The sequence below is a fragment of the Triticum aestivum genome, chromosome 2B (genome assembly GCF_018294505.1).
Source record: "Triticum aestivum cultivar Chinese Spring chromosome 2B, IWGSC CS RefSeq v2.1, whole genome shotgun sequence".
NCBI lineage: Eukaryota > Viridiplantae > Streptophyta > Magnoliopsida > Poales > Poaceae > Triticum > Triticum aestivum.
The window spans coordinates 618,982,580-618,999,173 of record NC_057798.1 but is presented as its reverse complement, the minus strand read 5'-3'; the positions used below and the strand labels follow the sequence as shown (position 1 = coordinate 618,999,173).

The following is a 16,594-nucleotide window of genomic DNA, read 5'->3' as shown; positions in this document are numbered from 1 at the left end:
CTTAATCAAACACTACAACTATTGATTGATTAACTCGTGACGCTGGGAACGGCCGGGGCGCAGAACGGCGGCAGCCCGGACGGCGCCCGCCACACACGTAGGACGCGCGCGCCGTCCCTGGAAAGGTTGGCTGGTACGTCTGGTAGTACGTGAACCATCATGGCGTTGGAATTTCTGGTGAGAGAGAGGAGGAGGGCGGCATGGAGGGACAGGTTTGTGAATTATTTCGTGAAAATTGTGCAACTTGTGGCACGGATGAGATGGCCGGTGGTGGCGGGAGATACGAGAAGATACGGCCAGTTTGGCCGACCGTTGGCGACAGGGATGGAGATGCCGTGCCGTGCCGCGGCGTGCGCAGCTGCATCACATCGCATGACTACTCACCACCGCTGGGTTGAAAACAACACGAGTGAAATTATAGTACAAGGGAATCATGCGTCCATCAACAAAAGAACAGTGAGAGACGGCAATCGTCAGGATCACGAAATCTATCAACAGACAAAGCTGAGGCTTTCACTTGCCTTTCAGAAACAACAACAACGACGACGACACAAGAATTACCCGCTCAGTTTATACATGTCTAATCATCCGTCTACTCCGCTGTTAAATCGTCTTGTAACAAAATAACCTTTTCTTATACGGTAACAAAACTGTTTTCACCGTTAGGCCACTGGCAGTTCTCTTCAAACAGGGTATTGCCTCGCTTTATATATAAAAACACGTATTAAAGTACACATACAAGATAGTAAAGAAGCATTTTAATAAAGAAAAATCCGGAATAACCAAACAAAAAATATAAACGCACACGACTATGCTACCAAAGGAAAACAGGGGACGGCTTGAATACATCGTCACTACAAGTTAAGACACCTAAGTTCCATGATAACGCCTTCGGGAGGGGAAACAACGCTGAGCGTCGCCGTTGCCGAGTTCAAAACGAACAAGGGTCTTTACCTGGAACCCTGACACAGAGAGAAGAATCACAACAATGTCCTCAAGAGGAGAGCGGCACCCGCGGGTGTCACTGTCATCGGCGCCAAGGCATGGAGTTTTCACTCAACGGCTCGCATGTGTCAACACGAGGCACCTAGGACAATTGCGGCGAGCACAAGCCTCCAGATCCAGAATTGGGCATCGCCACCGCCAACGGCAGCGAACGAGCCCGGGCTACTCGCCACTACACCTCTCGCCACCCATGCAACCAAGAGGTATAGCCACCACCATAGCCATGGCGCCCGCCAGAGAGCCAACCATGCGGACCGCCATCCGGGACCATCGCCCTAGCGTCCATGGTCTGAGACATCACCACCTTCCCACTTCACAACACCCCAACCACGGTAGGAAGAGCAATGGCACCACCAACTACTCCTTGCCCGACATCATCCACTGAGTCCGAGTCAACGCGTCCATGGTAGGAGGCGCCCACGCCTGCATCCCCAGTCAGTCTCAGTGGACTGGTGGGACACAACCCAGTAACTGTCGACGACCACTGTCGGGCAAGCCCCAACCGCAGGCCTATGGCCTTGGCCAAGACGACCTAGCTTCACGCCACTTCCATGTCCAATGGTGTAGATCCGTTTGTCGGCATAGCGCTGTCACAACCTCCACCATCGGCCACCACACCTACGAGAAGAGAAACCTCACCACCCACGGACACCACCTGAACCATGCCCAATAACTCCTACCCAGAGCGACAGCCTCGACCCGCCATGGGCCAAGATTTGACCCGCTCAAGCCCAAGCCCTATGTCCAAGCCACCGCCGGTGCCCGGACCCAGGAAAAGAAGGATTGCTACCACAACCCTACACCACCTGCTGGAGCACCCGAAGCTCACACTTCGCAATTGCCGACCAATGGGACGCGTGTGACTTCCAGCCACACCGCACCTTCCACCAGCAGCACACCACCCGGGTCCTACGGTCGTCGGGACCAGACCACCGCCACCTACGTAAGACAAGCCTACCAGGCCGGCCATGATCTGGAAAATCACCGCGGCCTAGGCCAGTCCCTTGACGTCGGGGCGCAGTCACCGCCACTGCCACCTACGTGAGACAAGCCTACACGGTCGGCCATGATCTGGAAAATCACCGCGGCCTAGACCAGTCCCTTGACGTCGGGGCGCAGTCACCGCCACCGCCACACCCTAGCACCTGCAGCGCGTCGCAGGAACACCTCATCGACAAGCACCAACGGCTGCGCAATCCACAACACGTCGGGATCTAGATTCGAGCAAGCTTGACCAAGCCACCGCCGCCTCCCAGCCCAACAACCGCCGGATCGATGCGCGCCCGTCGCCAGGAGCCCCACAGAAGCCCATGCCCCCACGAGCAGCTTTCCCACGCCGCCTAAATCTCCAGCAGGGGAGCGAGGCCAGAGCCACGCCACTGCCAATGTCACACGAACTTTGCCCGGCGGACACCCTACGATGACGACGACGAAGGGAAGGAGATGGGGAGGAGGGGAGGACCGATTGTTGAGCAAGCGCTATCGTGAAAAGCGCGGAGGGAGGGGGAAGGGGGTTCCCGGGAGCGAGATGATATTTTTTTTTGACACCAACGGCTCTCTTCTCTAACAGGTAGCGGCCGCCGACGTCTCCCATTCCGCATCGACGACTTTATGGCCTCTTCTGGGTTTCCAAAAGTTTGCTCCAACAAGGGAAGGCCTCGAGGGGCATCGAGGTATGCTCACGACACGTCATCGACGGATGCAGGAGGAAGAATACTTCAGCCCCAAAGACTTCAGCAGCCCGAAGGCTTTGATTGTAGTTTTGTTTTCTATATGGATGTGTTTGTAAGGTCTTGCGAATTTTAATATATAGCCTTAACCCTTTTCGAAAACAAAAAGAAAGACACCACTAGCTTGAAACTGAATTGCGATTAGCAAAATGCTGAATATAAGAAGCATTTGTCTACCTGATGCCTAATTGATGTTCTGAGAGAGTTGGTGCAATAGCAATTGCAATTTGCAGGCCACTGATTGATCACGCAGGAGTTGCACCAATTCTCTGAGCCTGAAATAATAATAATTCCTTCTTAGCTTCAGAAAAGAATATTTATTTGTTCAAACGTTAAACACAAGCGGATAAACAAACAAACACCAGCGCTGCAGCAGCGGCGAGCTAGGCAACAAACAGGCTAAACAGCAAGCCAGCCCGCTCATCCTCGCTGTCACGCCGGGCCACCACCACCCGCCGTCCTCGTCACCCGTCGTCCTCCACCCCTTCCTTCCAGAACCGCCGGTTGGCCCTATAAGACTCTTCAGTCCCAGTGCGGCCCTCACCACAAGCTCACAAAAGCCATCTTGTTCCATTCCAGCTCAGGCGAGCAGCGACCACCTTCCGGCGAGGGTAGCAGCGATGGAGGGCAAGGAGGAGGACGTGCGGCTCGGAGCGAACAAGTACTCGGAGCGGCAGCCCATCGGCACGGCGGCGCAGGGGTCCGAGGACAAGGACTACAAGGAGCCCCCGCCGGCGCCGCTGTTCGAGCCCGGCGAGCTCAAGTCCTGGTCCTTCTACCGCGCCGGCATCGCCGAGTTCATGGCCACCTTCCTCTTCCTCTACGTCACCATCCTCACCGTGATGGGCTACAGCGGCGCCACCTCCAAGTGCGCCACCGTCGGCATCCAGGGCATCGCCTGGTCCTTCGGCGGCATGATCTTCGCCCTCGTCTACTGCACCGCCGGCATCTCCGGTACCGTTCCTTGCTCTCTGCTTGCTTCTGGTTGCTTCCTACAGTATGTTCTTCTTTTTTGTGTGTGGTGCTAGCTGCTAACTGGTAAGGGATGGATGGATGCAGGCGGGCACATCAACCCGGCGGTGACCTTCGGGCTGTTCCTGGCGAGGAAGCTGTCGCTGACCAGGGCGGTGTTCTACATCATCATGCAGTGCCTGGGCGCCATCTGCGGCGCCGGCGTGGTGAAGGGGTTCCAGCAGGGCCTGTACATGGGCAACGGCGGCGGCGCCAACGTGGTGGCGCCCGGCTACACCAAGGGCTCCGGCCTCGGCGCCGAGATCATCGGCACCTTTGTCCTCGTCTACACCGTCTTCTCCGCCACCGACGCCAAGAGGAACGCCAGGGACTCCCACGTTCCCGTGAGTGCCATCACCGCCGTTCTACTTCTTTCCCCCGTCGACAGCCAGTAGTAAAAAAAGATGTTCAAATTTCCTTACTGTGCTAAGTTAATGACTACTTATTGCCTGTGGAACGTCGACAGATCCTCGCCCCGCTGCCCATCGGGTTCGCCGTGTTCCTGGTCCACCTGGCCACCATCCCCATCACCGGCACCGGCATCAACCCGGCGAGGAGCCTCGGCGCGGCCATCATCTACAACAGGGAGCACGCCTGGTCAGACCACGTGAGTGAACCGAAACCAAACACCCCTCCTTTCCTCTGTCTGAACTTGAAAGCATGGCACTAGCTTGTTTTCTGCAGTGGTAGTAACTGCAGGCATGTGGTAGCAGTAGTATTCAGTAACTGAAAAGTTGATGCAGACGGATAGCTACTCTCTATCGCACACCTAATTAACTGATGTATGTGAAATTGAGAAGTTTAATCTGGTGAACCGATGTGACGCATAACTACTCTCTATTGCACACCTAATTAACCGATGTGAAATTGGGAAGTTTATTAATCTGGTGAACCGATGTGACAGTAGCTGCAATAATTGAGCAGTTATAGCTGATGGTAGTACTATATCATCTGCTAGTTACTCCTATTCAAATATGGGAAGTCTACCCTGATCTCAAGGGAAATGCATAGAGACTTGCCTCAGCGTAGCACGCAACCACTGCCTTCTTAGTAGGACAGTGACTTGAATGTCCATTATAGATTAATATTATCTAGGAAATAATTTAGCATTGTTCTGCTTATAAGTGCTAACTATTTCCTCAAATATTTCGTGTTTGCAGTGGATCTTCTGGGTCGGCCCCTTCATCGGCGCCGCGCTGGCCGCCGTGTACCACCAGGTGGTCATCAGAGCGATCCCGTTCAAGACCAAGTCCTAAGCCGCTCCTGCTGCTGCAAAGAAGATGCCAGCCCAAACCGAAGAGCAGGCTGCGTGTTCTGAATTTCTGATGGGGCGGCTATCTCTTCCCATCATCATCCGTGTTACTACCGTGGAATTCCAATTTGTCTTCCAAGTTTGATGTACTAGTCTTGCTCTGTATTCACCTGAACCTGGACCCAGACTTGTATGTAATCTCACCAGTACTCAGTTGTGTGTGCAAATCCAATCCAATCAAGTTTATTCATGTGTGTGCCCCGTCTTTCTGCCATTCACCGCGAGTAAAGAGAAGTCTCTCTTCATTCGAGCCGTTGCTCAGCTGCGTGCTACGCCCATGCATGGAGCCTATACCACCTGTCAGGCCGTGCTGAAGCAATGGCAGGCCCTTGGTCACAGGCTAGAGTGATGGGGGCAAAGGACAATGATGAGCGGAGCCACCGCCGGTTGGCAACTAGCGGCGTGGGGGCGTGGCGTGGCGTGGCGTGGCCTGCCGCTCTGGTCCTGTAGCAAGTAGAATGGTAACGCTACACTGCAAGCAGACAAGCTGTACACCGTGGCAGACGCCTTGCTCCGGCCGTTTGTTTCTCTGCCGTCTAGCCGCGAACGGTACACGGCGGGTTGCCAATGCCAACCGGTGCAAGTGGAAGATGCGGGCACACGAAGCAAAGGCAATGAATGCGAGGAAATCGTACAGGCAAGGGTGAATTCTGAAAACAACCGGTGCGTGTGCGGCGGCTCTGTGAGCCCTGGTGGCCACCGCGCCAGCTCCAAGGGGGCTCACGCTGTCGGCCCGATCTGGGAGCTGAGCGACGCTGGTAGATCGGCAGGACAAACCGTGGCCTCTGTCACCGTGGTAGGAAGGCAACTGGACCTGGAAGGATGGCATGCCAAGACATAATAATGCATAGTAGCATAGTGCCAAACTGAGCTGACTAGGAGCAGACACGACGATGCACACAACCTTTACACGGAGCGCACCATCATCGTTTGCAGAACATATGGCTTACTGCTTGGCTCCATGCCAGGGCCGTTCACCATCTTGCCGCGAAACACGTGCAGAGCGCATATGGAACCTGGAGGAATACAGCTACCGGCAGTAACGCAGACAAGTTGTATATATACGGATTCAATATGAACAACTGGACGGGCATGGTACATCTGAATGAGAAATTATACATGTCGGGAGAGCTAATTTAATTAGGGACCATGCTCTTTGTACGAGTTTCCATGGTGACTTGCAGCCGCCGCTTCAGCCTCGGGTAGCTGTTAAAAATAATTTGGCTCAACTGTTTCTCCTGTGCAAAATATTGGTTGGCTTTTACTTGAGATTACTTCTGTACAAATGGCATCAGGACGCCAAGAAAGGCAATTAACATGTAGAGGCAGGGAGGTGGCCAACTGCTCTGGCTTCTTCAGTCTCCTAGTATACAGTCTTGTCGTTTCGACGCATGTTGTTAGCACGCCAGTAGTAGTAGTATGCAAACACCCAGTTGTTCCGCCTGACAGTGATGGATGGATGGGCTGCGATGTACAGAGCAAAATTAGTAAGAACTGTGGTCAAGACAAGCTTCAGTTTCCCGAAAGCAAGTGCGATGCTTGAAAACGTAAAGGAATTGTGGTTTTATTTACGTCTTCGTGCATTAAACTCTATAGTTCTACAAGTTCAGGAGAACATTTTGAGCCATGTTCACTTAGCCGCTAGCATGGTAATAAAACCAGTTGTGCATTTAGTTGAGTGCTAGAAAAGGTGGCACACAACATTGAAGGTGCAAAAGATCCTGGCTTCAAGAAATTGAACGCAGGCGATCAACTAAAAACTGTAAGATTTGTGACATACCTTTGTCTATCTGTGGGGATGACAACAAAGACTCCATCCATCTACAGTTGTTGGCTTCAAAATAAACCAATGATATTTCCCATAGTCATATTATGATACAATTCCAGCGACTGAATGGCCAAAGCAGCTGAAAACCACTCAGTTACCCTACCAAGCTCCAAAAGAAATCACTTGGCCTATCCTTGATAATTAGTTATCACGCTTGTGTCCAAGGTGGGGAGAACAAGTTGTTAAGTCTAGTGAAGGATTTGGCTTCACATGATCCACCAAGGTAGGACGACTGAAATGTTCAGAAGGCGACAGTCTATCTCGCAGATCAAAAACGTTTCCAAGCCTCTTTCCAAATTGAGGGCTCAGAATGTTAGCTTCAGTTACTATCCTCTCCTGACTCACCTGTGAGACTTGATGCACTCGACCAAATTGCCCAAGGTTACGATCTGTAGGCCGGTTGGGGAAGTGATCATCTGGGCCTCTTGATGCGATTGCAAATCCTTCATTGCTGTAGGTTGGTTGCTTCGAATGATTAAAGGGAATAGCACCATTTCCACCAGACGGGGGAGTAGAGGTGCCTGAAAGGGTTCTGGGGCTTGAAATTGGAGAGGGTGACATTCGGCCATTTGTATGTTGGGGAGACCTTGACCTTAGCAGAGGACTTCCACATGGAGAAACTGGACATGATATATTGCTCCGTATATGGATATCGCTGCAAAGTAAACAACAATATGAGGTGCCATGCAAAGATAAATAAAGTCCACCATAAATCAATTTCCTAGTAAGCATGAGGCTAGCTGTAGACACTGCGCTAAAAGGAGGGCGCTAGGCTCCCCTCCTGTCTGTCCAGCGCACCTAGGTGCCTGCTTAATGAATAGTCCACATTTAGGGAAAGCGGATTTTTGGAGGACGGGTGCATTGGAGCACTTTATTTTGAATAGTTCAAAAATTACATTTTAAAGTTTCAAAATTTTCCAAAAACAATCTGCATGTTCATATGGATGTATATTACATATGTGTAAATTTTGGTGATGAAATAAGTAAGCATGTATACACAAAATGTGAAAATGGTGATTTCTAAATAGTGAACAGTATATGCCCTGTTCATCTTTCCAAAATCGCAATTGTCATTTTTGTGTGGCTCGCATGGTTACTTATTTAATCACATAAATTTGCACATGTGTAGTGTACATCCATATGAACATGTAAAACTTTTTTCAGGTTTTTTTAATCAAAATACCATTTTGGAACTATTCAAAATATAGTGCTCACTGGAGCACGTGCACCGAAGTGGTTTTTTTGACATTTAGGGTGCGACCCTGCCACCTATAGCCTTTTAGGATATTGGCAGTAGAAAACTGTATGATGTCTGGTGCTGCAAAGAAGTTCCAGGTAGGATGGCTTTAATTTGCATAGCTAACGCTTTAGTTATGGGTTACTGGCTTGCTGCAAAAACGTTTGGACGACAGTGTGTGTTTCTGAAGTAAATAAGCAGAACTTGGGAAATGGTGTACCTATGCTTCGAAGAATATTTTGCACCCCTTCTCTGGTAAATTGTCTGACCCTCCAATCCCAATGACGAAATATTTGTTGTATGTCCAGCCACCTAAAAGATCAGTAGAAGCCTAGCAAAGTGAGAAGACCACGAGAATGACAAAAGTAGACACCGAGTCCTCCCCGATATGTCAGTTACAAAGAAGTATTGTTACCTTAGAATTCGGTCTACAAGATATCACGGGCAAATGGTCCAAAGGATCAGACATAACGGATTTCTCAAGTCGGACTTTATATTGTATGAACGGGTGTTGCAAAAGCTCCATTGCTGTCGGCCGTTGAGAAGGATCACGTTGCAGACACTTCCTGATGAAGTCCTTGCACTGCTCTGATAGGTGATCTGGTATTGGTGGAAGTTCCTTGCTATTTCCAATCTTGAACATTGCAGCAATCTGTTGGTGAGAAAAGCGGGGAAATATTTGATGATTACTTACTTATCATGACCAACCAAAAATGGAAGCCTTATCATCTCAATGTTTCATAAAATTACATGCAAGTAAATGTGTTTTTGGAGTTTCCACGTCAAGACAGTCATAAGTTCTTAAACAACCCAGGAAAATAAAGGTGTCATATCCATTCATCTGTTGTGGACAAAAATATATTTTTTTTCCAAGTTTATTTTCTTTTTCAGCATCTTTTGTCATATGTTCCCAGTTTAAAGGATTAGTTATGTTGGGTAAAACTCTGAAGGCTGAGCTCTTTGCCTATCTCCTAGTATCAGTGTAACAGAAACGGGTAGCTGGTTCACTTGTGTAGGTAACTGGCAGAGTTTCAGGAAGGAAGCAGTCTGCAGCAAATTTTCCATGCTTTCTATATAATTTTACAGAAATGGCTTGTTATCTGGCAGAAGGTGCGAAAACCAGACAATATGTGCAGGAAATGGTTAACATACTACACCTGTCACAGAACTAGTATTTGGTAGTTTATGTGAGAAAGGTTATTTCACTGACATGTATGCACATCACTCCAGACAGCTTGCTCATTCTAAGGTAAATTGAAAAAAAAATGCTTCGAGGACACCGTCAAATTCAAAAAATCCAAAATAGCAGTCATCCGAAACAAATAGCAGGAAGCAGAAAGTCAATCTTAAGCTGAACTCATAGTTTAATCAACTTGAAAGGTATTCTTGAAGTTTAACAGCCTGTGTAGAACACAGATGAAGTAAGAAATGCAGCTTGCGACACACATTGGCCATCTGATATTATAGAACAAATATAAAGTGCATCTTTGTGGTAGAATACTGACCCCTTCGTACTGGCTCCATGGGGGTTTTGCGGTAGCCATCTCCAGGACAGTGCATCCTAAACTCCATATGTCAACCGCAAGATTGCAACCACCATTCGAACTCTTTATAACCTGCATGCATGTTAAGTATAAATTTGTAACCAAAAGAAAAGAAAATAAGATACTCTGAAATGAAAATATACAAAGTAACGTAGGAGCATAATATTTTCAAGAGTACCTCTGGAGCCATCCAATATGGGCTACCCTTAAATGAGAAAGGACATTGCTGCCCATTGATCTGGCAGAAGGTACCCCAAAAAGGTGAACAATAAGATACCATCAATACAACATAATTAGTAAAATACATTTATTACCATATAAGAGAGGCCATTTGTGACCAGAAAACTTACATGTTTAGCCATTCCAAAGTCTGCAAGCTTAACACGACCGCTAGGATCTACTAGTATGTTTGCACCTTTGATATCCCTGCATGTTGCGTAAGCATGACTTCAGTACACCAAAATTCCACTAATGCATAGATGCAACCAAAACAAACTGAATGCTACCTATGGACTGTATTCTTCGCATGCAAATAAGCTAAGCCTGAGAGTATCTGCTGAGTGTAGCTGCGTATTGCTGGTTCACCAAGCTGTCCATACTCTTGTAGAAGTTTATGGATAGATCCACCAGACACAAACTCCAAATATATATACAGTTTGTCATCAACCTGTTTTGGGGCATAAATAATGTATAAAGTCATGCCCAAAAATGAAAAGTGTTGCATAAAGGAGCCTTTCAATGAAATCCCAAGAAGCTATCATAAACTCTCTTGCCACCCATGAAAAAGGGAGAAAGGTACAAACATGATAACAACACAGTTACAGGTATAATCCTCTGAACTTACAGGAAAAGATAGCAGTCCAACCAGAAATCAAAGAATACCAAGTAAATAACAATTGAAGGCAACAGTTTATACCGTTTCTGTGCCATAGTATCGTACGATATTTGGGTGTTGTAAGCGGCTCAAGAGCGATATTTCCTGAGAAAGAAAGAATAAATGACACACTGAATGGAAAATAATAATAAATAAACTGATCTTTTTTGCTGCTGTGGTAGTAACATAGTATAGGTGGAAGCACATTTTAAAAACCATACCTGCCCCAACTGCTTTGCACTTTCCTTTGATTTAGGATCATCCGAGAATAGGGTCACCTCTTTCATAGCACACATTTCACCGCTATCACTGGTATAGATTGTGAAACCAAAACAGGGGGAAAGGACTGTGAGGAATCAAGGCATGATTTGAAAATAATCAAACAATCATCATATAGTACTAGCAAGGAAACTATGTGATGCCAGTGAATAAAAAAAGGCGTACAACATGTTTGTGAGGCTAGTTGATTTATTAAGGTGGGGCGTTCCTTCCAGTATCTATGAAATTCATTGTAGATCGAGGTGTTTCTGTAAAACAGACTTAAGTGGGTGGTGAGCGATTCCATTTTAATCTTACGCTTTGGTAGCAGGAGTAAAAACAAGACGTAATAAAAAAGGATCGACGCGGAAAGTTCCGATTGAAATAGGATCTAAACAAGGAAGAGCACTTGCCATTCATTGGTTATTAGAAGCATCCCAAAAGCATCCAGGTCGAAATATGGCTTTCAAATTAAGTTCTGAATTAGTAGATGCTGCCAAAGGGAGTAGGGGTGCCATACGCAAAAAGGAAGCGACTCATAGAATGGCAAATTGGACCGTTGGTAGTACTTGGTACAACCCCAAGTTGAAAGGACCATCACCCACCAACTGATTTCTTTATAGCAGTAGAGATGAAGATTTAAGCCACATAAACTATATAATTGTCACAATTATGTTCAGTAACCCAAAAAGAATATTAACTTCTCTTATCCTTACCATATCGTGCTTTAACACGTTAATATGGTAACTAGAATTCAATGACTTATGAGTCTGAATACAAGCGAGTCTACCATTAACATAAGATAGCAATATCATCTGCTCTTCTGCAAACGGTAACTTTCAGTGCTAGGGATGTCCAATCCTAAGAATCATATCCACTAGGCGCGGACTTTAGGCAAGGTAGATATGGTTATGATTTGAATGAATTTTGTTTACTACTACCTCCGTTCCTTTAAGGTAGGCATTGAGTTTTATTCGCCAAAATTCCCTGAAAGACTAATTTAGCGTTAAACCTGCCAAAAATACCCCCAAGTCACACGCCCGTGCTCCTTTATTGACACGCCAAATTAAATAAGCTGCGGCTGAATTCTCCGGCTTCTGTGCCTGCGTTTATTGCGGTTTGCTTCTCTCATAGTAAATCCGCATGTATGCATAAATGGAAAATTCCATGGCCTTGCATGTGCCAAGCGAAGCGAATGCACGGTTCACAATGGCTCACACATTCTGTATGCAAAGTGCGTGGGCGGGTGAGCATGCGCGGAGCAGCAAGTGCAAGGGCGTGAGGAAACCGAGTAACTGTGGCATGGCTAGAGAGACGATTAAGGGTGTTCGTGTTGTGGGCTAATAACTGCTCAAATGTGTGCTTTACCATGGGTAAAAGGGTCCAAAACTGCTTCCCCAAGCCCTCCTTGGTCTTAGCGGAACAAATGTCATGCCCTCCTTTGACAAACAGAAGTAGTATTATTTAGCTCCTCGCTGGAAACAGTGCATGTCACACCATAAACTTATGTAAACGCCCTAGACATCTAGTCTTTAAAGTGAAAAGATAGCAAGCTGCTGCAGTGACTGCCACATAAAATATGACTATACCTCTGAAATAACAGAAAATTGTACGAGACAATATGAAATGAAACAAGATATTGTGAGAGTCCATACACACGAAAAACTTGCTGAAAATCAAGATGACCAGAATAGAACCAAGTTACGCAAGCACCATAGAAAAACTCTAAAACATGCTTAAAGTATATGTACAGTAAGTCATACAATGAAATTTTGAAGTTCCATATGTAGGAAAACATATACCTGTTAAAGCCGACATATACATGGCCAAATGTCCCACGACCAATCAGCTTCCCCTTCTTCCATCGTGATCCAGGACTCGGTGGATTCTCTGGTCGACCAGGACTACGAGGCACTGAAATAGGACTAGCTGGCGTGGACTTGTTTGGAAAAAATGAATTATTAGAGATGCTCAGTGGTGGAAGAGGCAATCTGTGGGTTTGCTTCTTCTTCCCACCATCATTCCGACCTGTCGGAGATTCAGGTGCCATCCCTCCAGACCTCGGATGCAACGGAGAAACACTTCCACTGTGCACCCTGGAACTAGGGCCAGGACTTGTCATTCTTGGGCTAGGAATCGGTGAACACTCTGGACTACCTCTGCTGGGCTGCCAGAAAAGCTGGGCTAGCATATCACCACCCACGGAGTTGTGCCCAGATGTTTGCCCTGAACCTGGACTGGAGCACTGACCAGAGCCAAGGAAAGTAACATCTGTATGAGGCTTCACTGCCCAAAAGGCTGAAGTTGGAATATGATCCGGACATATTCTTCTCGGACTTCTAGATGGACTTGACATCAAACTATTCGGAGCACTCTCCAAGACTACCGGCCGAGGATTTTGTGGATTAGGTTGGTGATTATCAGCTGCAATACCTCTCGGCGATGTGGACAATGTATGGTTACTGAGGAATTGATTAGCTGTCTTTGCCGTCTCCTTGGTATTCTTGGTGGTGATAGCACCAGGACGCTCTTTGCGCACATTACTTCAGGTTCAAGCAGAATAAAAATATATGTAAGAGCAAGTTTGAACGAAGAGGCACAAAATTAATGCACTACAATAAGGAGCATACCTTGACTTGCTCTTGGAAGTAGTATTTGTTGTGTTTTCAGCATCATTTCCAACAGGGCTCGGAAGCTGAGAATCTCCATGGTCATCACTATCAACAGAGCAGTTGCTAGAGAGGGAAGCAATCACTATTTCTGACCTTCTCTGAGGCCTGTTAGGTTTAGGAAGTGGCAGAAGCAGTGGTGGTTTGCCACGTTTTTCTAATATGGGCCTTGATTCAGTGACATCAGAAGCAGTGCGTGTGACTGCAGGACGTGATCCAGGAACAGGAAGTGGTTGGGAATGTAGCCTATCAGCTGAAAAGCTTTGACAGCGAGAAACTTCTTTTGAGGGTGAAGTTGCGCGCGATACTGTGGTAGACTGGCAGACCTTTTCAACAGCTGTATCATCGCCACGTCTATACCTCCGTTTTGATTTTGTGCTTCCTTTTTGCTCATTTGGACTTATAAACCGATGAAATGTATCCATGAGGTTCTCTTTGGTGGTTTTCTTTGCATCTTTGGAGGAAGACTTCCCCCACCATGATGGCATATCGAATATGGAAGGATCTGTGGTATATCTAACCAGCAGCGCACTCACCACAATGTTACCAAAACTGATCGATTACCATATTCTGCCAGTCAGATGAGAGCGTAAGCACGGGCTTTTCTCGTTATGGCATGCAACACCCTGGACTTTCACGATGGACCGACAATGGAACGATATCTGCAAAACCAAGAGCCCAAGATGGAGTAAGATTCCAGCTAGCACTTCCTTCCATTTCCATACACATTAAAGTCTAACACATATCCAGGTATTAAGAAACCAGCAATTCAGTTCGAAACAGTATTAACCATGTGCCAATAGCAGTCCTTAGGGCAAGTGAAGGATGAAAAGAAAATTTGTCAAGATAAAAATATGTTGCATCTCATTCAGGTTTTCCTAGGTTGGCTTGCGTGATTCAACAGCAGAACAAGAATATGGTGAGCTACAGCATCATGTGCGGTTGATTTTCATTTACTTCGGACCAACCAAGTTCTTAATTAGTTGCCAGCATCGGACGGACACTTGCTCAAGCATGTGACCTCATTTGCCATGAATACCCCGCTTGAAGTGGAACAAGAGTGAGTGCGCACGCTTCGAGCGATCGATCGGCAGAATGCTATATGGAAAGCGGGGGAAACACGGGTTCCCACCTCGTTTAGGTGAGAAGCTGTCGGGGTGACAACTGACAGTTTAGGGGCGGATCTAGATGGCGCGCACCGGCACGCCCGGAAATCGCGGAGGCTCGGCGGGGCTCAGCTAATCAATGGGCGGAAACAAGCTCGTACCTCGGAAACCGGCGGCCGGGGACCGCGGACGGGGCGGAGGCAGCAGGAACGCGACGCCCCGACGAGCGAAAGGGGGGGACGGCGGCGACGCGCCGTGAGGGGCCCGGCCGGGGGTGCTTGGCGGAGGCAGCGGCGGCGACGCACGGCGCGGCGGCAGCCGTGGGGCGGGCGGACGGCGAGGGGAGATTCCGAGCTGCCGCGGTGGGGGAGGCGGGTTGGTAGGTCGGGTCAGGTCGGCAGGAGGAGGGAGGAAGAGGGAACAAAGGTAAGGGAAAGAGATGGACGATGCTTCTCTCTTCTAGGAGTATTTTTTTTTTCCGGCTCCGCACCCAGCACTGGCACACTTGAAGGGGCAGAGGACAAGTCCACCCTCAGTCGAACGTTGCGACGCCCCGTGTACGCCGGAGTACGACCACGGGACGGTCAGTCTATCACACTGCACACACAGCACTGGAAGGAAACTGGGAAGGAAGCGAAGCCAGAACTGAACTGGAGTCTCCGATTTCACTCGCTGGCAAAGCGGCAACCGCCGAGCGATCGGCGCGGCGCGGCTCGCCTGCCGGGATCTCTGCTGGATCCCCTCTGCCTTCCAACCGCAAACTGCAAGGCTATTCGCTCGTCCGGGGAACTTTGGTGTTGAAACGGAGTTGGGATCCGGTTGACCCGTGGCTTTGGGAAAGTTTTAAATTCGAGGTGAGTTGCTGCAGTGGCTGATAATTTGCCAATCAATCGGGTACTGAAAACTGCTCTGCCCCTTTTTTGCCGAGAGGGTTGATTGGCATGGCGCACTGGGGCGCAAAATGGATGTGTTCTCGGTGAAATCCGCGTACTCAGGGCTGACTGCGTACGGTGCCGAGTGAAGGTGAAAGTGTTTTCGGTGAAATCCGCGTACCATACGGACAAAAACTATCCGTTAGGAAAAGGACGTAGGAGATCGAATGGGGAAGGTCGGTGGTCCGTCAACCTGGTCTGGAAATGTGTATGGAATATGGGAACTTCTCGAAAGGCACAGGCCATTGCATCGCAGCTATGCATGCCATATTATTGAAAGATAGCGGACATATATATGTGGATTCCTGTCACATTGTCTAGTGTGTGTTCGAGTATGGCAAGAGTTGAATCTGGTGGGAAATGCTCATATAGCTCCCTTGGTTGGTCGTGTTTGTTATCAGAGATGTACATTATTGGGAGTTGGCACCTATAGTGAAAAGTAAAGGCCAATTCATATCAAACCTATGCATGTCCACTGTGTAAAACAAGATCAAGAAAGAGCATCATCGGCAAACTCGGAGCCGACTGAAGATCCTCGATAGCTAGAAGATATCGGTTGTATAAGCCATCGTGGGGCATGATGAAGATCAATGTAAATGTTATGTTCAGCGGGTAATGCAGATCGTGTAACATGTGTGGTGACTCATTGTTTACTCTGGAATCCTGTAACACTCCTTGTAGCAGTTTATCGTCCTATCGAATGCCCTTGATGTTGCAAATCATAATCCAGACTATGGTAGATGGCGCAAGAGAAAGAGGTGGGACGAAGACAACGATGGGGAGTGGGAGGAACCGACCACAACTGCCCATAAAACCTAGCGACCACCTCATCATCTACCACCCAACTGAAAGGATCACGATGTCGCCTAGAGGGGGGTGAATAGGCGTTTTAAAATCTTTTACGGATTTGGCTATATCCTAATGCGGAAATAAACTAAGCGGATATTTTTCAAGCACAAATCCTAAATATACTAGGCTCACTAAGTGCACCAACAACTTAGGATAAATAAGATGAGAACAATGAGGATATGAGTAAGCACAAGTAAGTTACACAAACTTACTCAATGTATATCACAAGATATGTAAAG

At 47.9% G+C, this 16,594-nt stretch overlaps 2 protein-coding genes across 2 annotated transcripts; one reads left to right on the top strand and one right to left on the bottom strand.

The window, feature by feature from the left end:
• The first annotated feature begins 3,134 nt into the window (after nucleotides 1–3,134).
• Nucleotides 3,135–5,248, top strand: LOC100037609 (aquaporin PIP1-3/PIP1-4). The gene is made up of 4 exons (XM_044469664.1): nucleotides 3,135–3,689; nucleotides 3,795–4,090; nucleotides 4,213–4,353; nucleotides 4,907–5,248. Exons 1-4 carry the CDS (start codon nucleotides 3,356–3,358, stop codon nucleotides 5,000–5,002), a joined length of 867 nt encoding a protein of 288 aa, XP_044325599.1. The 5' UTR covers nucleotides 3,135–3,355; the 3' UTR covers nucleotides 5,003–5,248.
• An 841-nt stretch (nucleotides 5,249–6,089) lies between these two features.
• Nucleotides 6,090–15,045, bottom strand: LOC123046334 (mitogen-activated protein kinase kinase kinase YODA). Its single transcript, XM_044469663.1, has 13 exons — nucleotides 14,736–15,045; nucleotides 13,430–14,130; nucleotides 12,602–13,342; nucleotides 10,763–10,850; nucleotides 10,584–10,646; nucleotides 10,174–10,334; nucleotides 10,018–10,093; nucleotides 9,846–9,905; nucleotides 9,629–9,739; nucleotides 8,539–8,775; nucleotides 8,344–8,435; nucleotides 6,839–7,541; nucleotides 6,090–6,522 (listed from the first exon to the last, which is right to left on the bottom strand). Exons 2-12 carry the CDS (start codon nucleotides 13,954–13,956, stop codon nucleotides 7,028–7,030), a joined length of 2,670 nt encoding a protein of 889 aa, XP_044325598.1. The 5' UTR covers nucleotides 13,957–14,130; nucleotides 14,736–15,045; the 3' UTR covers nucleotides 6,090–6,522; nucleotides 6,839–7,027.
• Nucleotides 15,046–16,594: the final 1,549 nt, after the last annotated feature.

Coding starts and splice junctions, on each gene's coding strand:
- LOC100037609 (XM_044469664.1), top strand. CDS start 3,356: ATGGAGGGCAAGGAGGAGGACGTGCGGCTCGGAGCGAACAAGTACTCG. Junction 3,690..3,794: donor CTGCACCGCCGGCATCTCCG/GTACCGTTCCTT, acceptor GGATGGATGCAG/GCGGGCACATCAACCCGGCG. Junction 4,091..4,212: donor CCAGGGACTCCCACGTTCCC/GTGAGTGCCATC, acceptor GAACGTCGACAG/ATCCTCGCCCCGCTGCCCAT.
- LOC123046334 (XM_044469663.1), bottom strand. CDS start 13,956: ATGCCATCATGGTGGGGGAAGTCTTCCTCCAAAGATGCAAAGAAAACC. Junction 10,335..10,583: donor GATACTATGGCACAGAAACG/GTATAAACTGTT, acceptor GCCCCAAAACAG/GTTGATGACAAACTGTATAT. Junction 9,740..9,845: donor CATATTGGATGGCTCCAGAG/GTACTCTTGAAA, acceptor ACATGCATGCAG/GTTATAAAGAGTTCGAATGG.